Source organism: Columba livia, chromosome 4, assembly GCF_036013475.1.
Source record: "Columba livia isolate bColLiv1 breed racing homer chromosome 4, bColLiv1.pat.W.v2, whole genome shotgun sequence".
In the NCBI taxonomy this organism is placed as follows: Eukaryota; Metazoa; Chordata; class Aves; order Columbiformes; family Columbidae; genus Columba; species Columba livia.
In genome coordinates, this window is record NC_088605.1 from 76,586,948 (window position 1) to 76,596,154 (window position 9,207).

Below are 9,207 nucleotides of genomic sequence, written 5' to 3' on the forward strand. Positions count from 1 at the left end.
TTTGCCTCAGTTTTTACCAGTAAGACAGGTGGCCCTCAGGACAACTCATGTCTGGAGATGGTTGGCAGAGATAGAAAGCCAAATAGGCCCCTTGTATTCCAGGAGGAAATAGTTGGTGATTTACTGAGCCATCTGGATCCTCACAAGTCTATGGGACCAGATGGGATCCATCCTAGGGTGATGAGGGAGCTAGCAGAAGAACTTGCCAAGCCGCTCTCCATCATCTTCCAACAGTCCTGGCTCACTGGGGAGGTCCCATATGATTGGAAATTGGCCAATGTTACCCCAGTCCACAAAAAGGGCTGCAGAGCTGACCCTGGCAACTACAGGCCTGTCAGCCTGACCTCGGTGCCTGGCAGGGTTATGGAGCAGATCATCCTGAATGGAATCACACAGCACCTTCAGGATGGACAAGCGATCAGACCCAGCCAGCATGGGTTTAGGAGGGGCAGGTCCTGTCTGACCAACCTGATCTCCTTTTATGACCAGGTGACCCAGCTGGTGGATGAGGGGAAAGCCGTGGATGTGGTCTATCTGGACTTCAGCAAGGCCTTTGACACTGTCTCCTATAATATACTCTTGCAAAAGCTGGTAGCCCATGGCTTGGACAAGTGTACTCTACGCTGGGTTAAGAACTGGCTGGAGGGCCGGGCCCAGAGAGTGCTGGTGAATGGGGCTGCATCCAGCTGGCGGCCAGTCACTAGTGGTGTTCCCCAGGGGTCAGTGTTGGGTCCAGTCCTGTTTAACATCTTTATTGATGATTTAGATGAGGGGATTGAGACCATCATCAGCAAATTTGCTGATGACACCAAGTTGGGAGGGAGTGTCGACCTGCTGGAAGGCAGGAGGGCTCTGCAGAGGGATCTGGATAGACTGGAAAAATGGGCTGATTCCAATGGGATGAAGTTCAATAAGGCCAAATGCCGGGTGCTGCACTTTGGTCACAACAACCCCCTGCAGCGCTCCAGGCTGGGCGCAGAGTGGCTGGAGAGCAGTCAGGCAGAAAGGGACCTGGGGGGACTAATGGACAGGAAGCTCAACATGAGCCAACAGTGTGCCCAGGTGGCCAAGAAGGCCAACGGTATCCTGTCCTGTATCAAAAACAGCATGGTCAGCAGGACAAGGGCAGTGATCCTTCCCCTGTGCTCTGCATTGGTGAGGCCACACCTGGAGTGTTGTGTTCAGTTCTGGGCCCCTCAGTTCAGGAAAGAGATTGAAGTGCTGGAGCGGGTCCAGAGAAGAGCAACACGACTGGTGAAGGGACTTGAACATAAGACCTATGAGGAGAGGCTGAGGGAGCTGGGGTTGTTTAGTCTGGAGAAGAGGAGGCTTAGAGCTGAGCTCAGCACTCTCTATAACTACCTGAAGGGAAGTTCTAGCCAGGTGGGGATTGGGCTCTTCTCCCAGGCAGTCAGCAATAGGACAAGGGGCCATGGGCTTAAACTCTACCAGGGGAAATTTAGGCTGGATATTAGAAAGAAATTCTTTACAGAGAGAGTGATCAGGCATTGGAATGGCTGCCCAGGGAGGTGCTGGACTCGCCGTCCCTAGAGGTTTTTAAACTGAGATTGGACATGGCACTTAATGCCATGATCTAGTAAACGGACTAGAGTTGGACCAAGGGTTGGACTCGATGATCTCTGAGGTCTTTTCCAACCCAGTCGATTCTGTGATTCTGTGATTCTGTGATTTCGTGTAAAAGACCACTTTGGTAATGAAGAGGAAATAAACACCAGAGTGCCAACTATTCAAAACAGAGCATTTCATCAAGATCAAGTTAAAAAAAAACAATATAAAAAGGTTCTTAATAGCTGGACTTCGTACTGAGCAGTGTATACACCATGGAAAGGTGTTTTCATTAAAACAAGTATATACTGATCAGAATGCAGGATCAGTGTCTATTTTTGTGAGTGTTGGCAGGAGGTTATGATTCATCTTAAATATATGATAATGTTTTCCATCAGTTTAACATCCATTCGCAGGCAAAAATTTGAGACGAATAAGCAAACTATAAGCACATAGAAGAAAATGAGATGAACAAGACCCAGCAAGAATTACGAATCGAATCAATTGCCAAACCAATCTAATTTCATTCAACAGCACAGTAACAGGCCTTCTGGCTCGAAGAAAAGCTGGAGGTGTCAGATTTCTTGCTTTTAGTAGGGCTTGTGATACTGTTTTATAAACATACTGTGCAGACTGAATTAAACAAATAGAGAGTAAATTGGAAAACTGGTCTTGGAAATTACTTACCAACGGCCCAATGTTAAAAGAGAAGGCTATAGTAAGTAGGGTTTTTATAGTGTTCAATACTATTCATTTTCTGTCTGGATGATGGACTAGAGAATATTCTTATTAAATTTGCAGCTTGCATGAAGTGGGGCAGATGGAAAAAATGCTAATTGTCTTGATACATTAGACAAAAGGTCGGCAGAGAAATGATGAAATTCAACAGCGGCAAATGAGGAATTGTGGCTTTGTGACACTAAACAGCTGAACAACTTAGTCATATTTTTGTAGAACTTCAGACTATTGTGGACAAGCAGATGAGCATGAGTGGAAAATGTCATGCTGTTGCAAAATCAAATTGCTAACTTCGTACTGGAGGGAATTAAGAAGAAGCAGGTGAAGAAGTGCTGCTTTTGCTTCATGGCAACAGGGGATTGTCTTAAGTACTATTCTCTTGGGTCACCTCCTTCAGGAGCTTGGCATGTACACATAAATTCCCCTTATTTAAACAAATACAAATGCATCTATGCTCACACAGCATCAAAATGCTGGAATCCTTCTTAATTTGTATTATTTGTAGGCAGCTGAAATAAAACTCTGCTCTGGCAGAGATTTTGGCGTGTTTTTAAGTGTAAGTGCACAACAAAACACCTAGATCCAAGAGACAATGAAAACTGAGCATGTTCTGAGCTTAACTGAGGCATGAAGATATTCATTACAGAGATTTTTTTACATTTTCTAAGTATTGAAGAGTTTTAAGAGTTGAACTCAATGCAATCAGAATTCTTGACTTGTCATCATGTGAAATGCTTTTGAAAATCTGTTTACAATTCATGGAACCTTTTTATCCATTTATTATGTTCTGAAAAAAACCTCCTTTGATTTAAACTATTTTTCTTAAGAAAATGCCCAAATCATTACCTATAATAAGCGTTTTTCAATATTACTTTCGTTAAATATGACTGAACAATATTTCTGTTTTATTCTAGCAGTGCTGTGGGAGTTATATCAGCATTTGAGATTAATCTTTTATTTTAATCTGCCAGCCCCATGTGCTGTACATCTGTAGAGAGGAGCGGTTTAAATATTTTACACTGTTTTTCCTACTCTGTTTTATTACTGATACTTTTGGTTTTTTCCTTTGTTTCCCCAGGCTACGTATCCAAACAGAACGGTGAGCCAAAATCTCAGCACAAGGGACAGAAAGTCAGCACATACTCCCACCGAGGACCCTTTTAGATACTCATCAGGCAACCAAGCCTACGAAAGCAAGAGCTGCCAGCTGTCTGATTTGTGTCTGAGTAAGCTCCTCAAAGAGGAGGAGATTGTGGAAGTCATCAAGCATACGAGAGGCACCTACGAACCCCTCTCTTCGGAGGTCACCCAGAACGGTTTGGCCACCACGGCGCCGAGCGCAGCGAAGCCAGCGCCCAAGGTAGACATCTACCCAATGTTCTCAGGAGCTCCAAAAGACCAAGCTGTCCCTCGGCAGCACACGGCGTTCACGGGGAGACTCGGGCAGCCGCCCAGGGGACCCATCTCTTTACACATGTACAGCAGGAAAAACGTTTTCCTCCACCACAACTTACACACAGCGGAGCTGCAGACTTTAGGCCAACAAGATGGGTGAAGCGGTGCTTGTGTTCTTGCCATGGAGAGCTGGTTGAAGAGGAACATAAGCTCAGGCTTCGTTTTTTATCTGCTGCTACTTTCACGTGGACAAAAATAAAGTAAAAAATGAATGTTGTCTGTAGGTTCTATACTTGCCTATCTGGGACTGTGGCAAAAGGATGAACTAGATTGTTAAAAAACTAGATTGGTTTGTCATGTGAAAGTCACCCTGGGTATAATAAAGGGGTATTTTGGCTGGCATTGCTAGTCCAGTATTGGCTAAATATATCTATTTTTTTTTTCTCTATAAGCCTTTATCATTCCCTGAAGGTCTAGAAGGTGGACTTAAATAATATTGTGTATGTTTAATAATGTTACTGTTAAAGTAGACGTGAGGAATGAATAGATAAGTAATTAGTAAACCCTCTGGAATTTTATAGAAACTAGGGAAATAAGGAGTCAGAAATCTTTGAGGACCCTCTTTTTCGAAACAGTGCAATTTGCTCACTCGTAGCAGTGTGTTCTGCTTCCTGCTCTAAGTGTTTTACAGATGCCTCGTGCCACGGGTAGAGGAAGTGACTTGATTTTCCTCTGACATCAAGGTTATAAGTGCTCACAAGGTATTTAAATCAGTAATTGGGTCCCAAACTGAGGAGGTCAGCTTGGTTCCTCAACCTTCCCTTCCCTTTTCCCACCTTTATTTAACTACATTTGTTCGAGTGGTTTCATTCAATGAGAACATGCCAAGTTGTGGTGATTGTGCTTTCCAGGCGCGGGATCGCTCACAACACAGTGTGATATTCCGTGCTAAGTAATGCATCATAGAATTTCCTTTCACTTCACAAACTAAAAATGGGCAAAAGAGAAACTGTCTCATTACCCAGTCCAAATTACCTGTGTAAGTCATCATTTCTGCAGATCATCTGCTCTTAATGACCTGGTTTATACCAGCTCGGTGGGTTTGCTGGTCTTAACTAGTGAGATGAACCTGATGCTAGTGAAATCATCTGATCACACCATGGAACTTGGAGACTTGTCAGTAACAAAAGGTCCTGTTTTCCCCTTTCAAAGGGCTCGGGAGCAGGCTTCTCAAGGTATTCTAAACATGTGGCATATACTAAACAGGACACTTAGTTTACAGCCTCTCTGATGGAGGGTAATGTATTTGAATGATAATAGGAAATATAGTTGGTTTATAAATAATCTGGCACGTTTAAATATGTTTGAGGCAGATCTGAGACAAGTCACCTCTCTCTTTAACTGTTAATTAATAGCGAAAGACAAGGGTGCAGCACTTTCTCACGCAAAGAAACAAACCAGTGTTACTTGACTGAATGAGAAATGAATTATCTGTAGCCACTAAAAATGCTGCAACTCATAACAGATAAGTCATATAGGGCATATAAAATGAATTAATGATACAAATTTTACCTAGTGTTGAATACATCTGTAACTACTTACTATTCAGGTTAATACAAGGATTGGTTAGATTAAAAAGAAAATCAGACCATGAGCTTGGCAGATATTCTCCAAAGCCATTTCAGCAGCTTAAACTTTCAATATCCTATTTATTGAGGATTTTAATTTGGTTAGAGCAAATTTTATGGCATTACCTGATGTTGAAGAGAGCAGGTTTTGTCTAAATATTCTGCAGTGGTGATTTTTGGCCTCCAGAGCCGGATACATAAGAATCAAGAGATACATTTGCCAAACATCTTGGTGTTTGCGTGCGCGTCGCTACTGCCAAAACAGGATATGCAGAAATTGCAAACACAGCTTGATGGAATTAAGTTCAAGACTCCCAGTCCTGCATTAAAACTCAGAGTTTAAAGTCTACCAAAAAAAGCAAAGAATAGTAGCAAGAGAATTTCACTGCTCAGAATCATGTTTTGGTCTGAGCAATGTCCTAAGGTTATGGTAGATTGCAAGGACAATTGGTTCTTGTTAACAAGACATTTCAGTCTTGCTCGTCTCAACAGTTGATGTATGCAATTGCATTTCAGATCTGTAAATAAATTAACGTACACTGTAATCGAGGATTTTTTTTTTCCAGGATACAAATGCACTATACTACATATAAAAAAAAAATACCCAAAAAAACCCTCTTCAATTTTAACTGTATTATAACATTTTAACAATGCACTGTGTCTATAGTTGTTGGTTTTTTTCCTGGAAAAATGGACTTTTGGATTACATTTTATTAAAAAAAAAAAAAAAATCAATGCATTTGAAAAAGAACATTTTAAATGCTACTATTTTCTTGAAGAATCTTTTATAAAGCTGAAACAAACAAAAAAAATAACTGGAGAAAACACTTCAATTAAAGTGTGGGATATTTTTAAAATGTCATCTTGAAGCTGTTTTGTATCAGTATTTTCAGCACTGTAATACTAAGTGTAAATCTCACCCCGAGAAGGGTATTGGCCACGTTAATGTACAGTACAGCAGTAACTGTAAAACAGAGGTCCTTTGATCCTCTTGTGTATATAGTAAATCATAAAGCAACGGCATGTGGACATTCTTTCAGCGGAGCGATTCCTTTGTACTAAAAATCTCTAGTTTTTTAAGAGTTCCATGTATAAAACGATTTATACATTTCTCCAAGGCTGTACATATCCAGAGACATGACACCAGTGGGAAAAGGCACTTCTTATTTTTTCCATGATGTACCTTTTTTTCCCTGTTTTTATATGTTACTGTATGACAACTCTGATATTTCTACTGAAAATTGCGTCTTGTTGCTTGCATATCTTTTGGGTCGATGGGGGCATTTTAAAGAGGAGGAAATCCCCAAAGAAAAGCTGTTTCCATTTGTAGCAGTGTCCCATTTTATCAAAAGAAACATTAGATCCATGCCCTAAATATTTTTTAGTAATTGAATAGAACCACACCTCCAGTGTTATATCATCTCTAGACTTATCTTTCCCTTACTAGAGTGCTTTTACATAATGTATTTAGGCTATTTAGCAGCATCCCAAAGCATCCTACAACATAAATTTCTGCTACCTTTTAAAGATAGGCCAACGGTCTATATATAAAATGAAACAGCTGGAATAGTTTCCTTTTAGTTAGTAATCCAGACCATTACATTTATTACTTTTCATCCCAAAATACACACATCCACAGAAATTAAGGGCTTTCCTTATGTGTCTTATTTTCTGGAAATTTTGAAATATATCCAGTTTAAGATGTTTGCGTGAGGTTTGCGGAAGCATTTGAGAGGTTACCATGAGACGTTCGTGTTGGTCCTACAAGTCGATGGCAATCACTGCATAAAAATGGAGGGGTTTTTCCCTTTCCTAAAGTCCAGTTTGGAAGCAGCGATTTTTCTCTGTGCTAAATGGTTCAAAGTGTTAAATACACAATGTACTCTGTGAACTAATAAGAATCAGTACGAATCTTTGTGAATCAGTACTGTAGTTTATATGATATAACGTGGTGCCATGTCTCTGCCGGTTTAATTAGTACACCCTTGATTTCAGGTAGACTGTGCTAAATCACCTGATGAATGGGCTTGTGGCCTTCAAATCTCAGTTTATGAATAGGAAATTTCTGAAATCAGAAATCTTTACAGAAAAGACAAAATATATGACCTAGCAAAAACGTCACATCACAATCTATAGCGAATGTATTTCTTTTTTTCTCCTTCACGTTCAAAAGCAAAATAATCCCTGCAAAATTCTTCAACATCTATATAGGTCAGAAATGAAGTCCAGTAGAACAACAGTGACCTCTAACAGAACTTTGAAATAGATACCTGGTGCAAAAAACCCAGAGGAGTCTTCTTATAGGTATTTGTAATTGTTTGAAAGCTAAGTCCTGTATCTGAGCATGTTAACAAAATACATCCTGTGGCTTCTTTTCTTCCACTCTCTCTACTGATGGTTTTTTTCTGGAGGAGAATTTGCTGCTTGAAGCTTCCACCAGATGAGGTTGGCAGCACGGAGTGAGAAAGCACGGTGAAAATACCGGTGGAATTCTTCTCACAGCTTCATTTCCAGGAGGTATTTTGGTGTTCTCCAGTCAGCAAGAAGTTGACAGAGATCCCTCGGGAGAAGAATATGTTCAAATCATGTGGGCTGTGTCCACCTTTGAACAGAGTTTACCCTCACGTGTCCTATGCAAGGCACTTTTAAGATCATTCAGAAATTTCGGCGGCTGCAGAACGCTATCTCGCTGACATTTTTTAAAAGATAAAAATGCCGTGTGCTGGTTTTAACCTAGTAAACTGTCTGGATTGTGCTTCCTCTGAACAGCTTGTGCGAGTGTATCCGCTCTGATGCATATGATACTACCTCCTTATCATATAAAATATAGCACCGATCCGTTCTCTCTGAGAGGCCTGAGATTTGCAGTCTAGGGCACCTACCTGGATTTCATTATCTTCTTCTTTAAGGATCTTCTGTTGTTGCAAAGTTGATGATAAAAGAACTTATTGAAATATTTTGTGCTTATTAGTTTTTTTTAAATATACCTAAAATATCTCTCTGTGTCTAAAGAAGAAAAAAGTACTTTTACCAGCATAAATTTCCTATAAATCCGAGATTCTCCGTAACCACAGCTGTCACTTGCATTTTTTTCAGCCGTGAAGTATTTTTGGACTTGCTGGTTTTGTTGCCTTCATTACCAGCAAATCATTGCCCTAGGAATGGGGTGTTTTCCTCTCAATCCTATAGCTGAAACACACAGGGAGGAATTTTGAGGATTTCTGCAGGATAATCCTTGTCCTAGGAAAGCAGGGCAACAATAAACTTGCTTTAAGGTCTCTGATCCCTGAGGATGGAAAACCTGTTCAGGTCAATCTTAACTATGAAAGGTTTGGGAGACTCTGATGGATGGAGCAAGTGTCATATCTATTGGTTTTCCAAATGCACGTAGAGGTTATAGAGCACAAAATACTCCACGAGAAGAATTTCTAGTGGGCAAATAATATCTCCTTATATTTTGTATTGTGACCCTTGTGTCTCTCTGAATTTAGTTATGGAGTTGTGCTGATTATGTAGACAAGATGCACCACAGGGTCATTTTTGCTTTAAGGCTCCACTGATTAATAGCTGATAATTGAAATGTTTTGTATTTTCTCCCCAAACTGTTGTGCTGCTTCGGGAGCTGTAAGCAGTACATTCACAGGAAACATTCCAGTTCCTAACTGAAGGCTCCAGTTGTGTTGGTGGGTTGGTACAGCTGATTTACAACCAACCAAAAAGACCCTCAGACTTAGTTAAGCGTCTGTCTAAACAAATGCACCACCTGATCTGAGCCTGTTTCTGTCACATTGAAAAAGCCCTTATAGGGTAGCTTTCAAATGTATATGGATATCAATAATAGTAGTAAAACTTTAATTTCTTCTTATTTTTCCATTATGCC

The 9,207-nt window shown here is 40.6% G+C and overlaps 1 protein-coding gene across 4 annotated transcripts in view; it reads left to right on the top strand.

Moving 5' to 3' along the window:
- Positions 1-6,361, top strand: part of CCSER1 (coiled-coil serine rich protein 1) — a 424,423-nt gene extending 418,062 nt beyond the window's left edge. For 3 of the 4 annotated variants that reach the window (XM_065062407.1, XM_065062409.1, XM_065062408.1), the window contains one exon: positions 3,383-6,361. In XM_065062407.1, coding sequence (XP_064918479.1) covers positions 3,383-3,859 — 477 coding nt within the window. In that variant the 3' untranslated portion in view covers positions 3,860-6,361. The remainder of the gene's footprint in view (positions 1-3,382) is intronic. The other variant, XM_065062410.1, reaches the window with a different exon arrangement.
- The last annotated feature ends 2,846 nt before the right edge of the window (positions 6,362-9,207 follow it).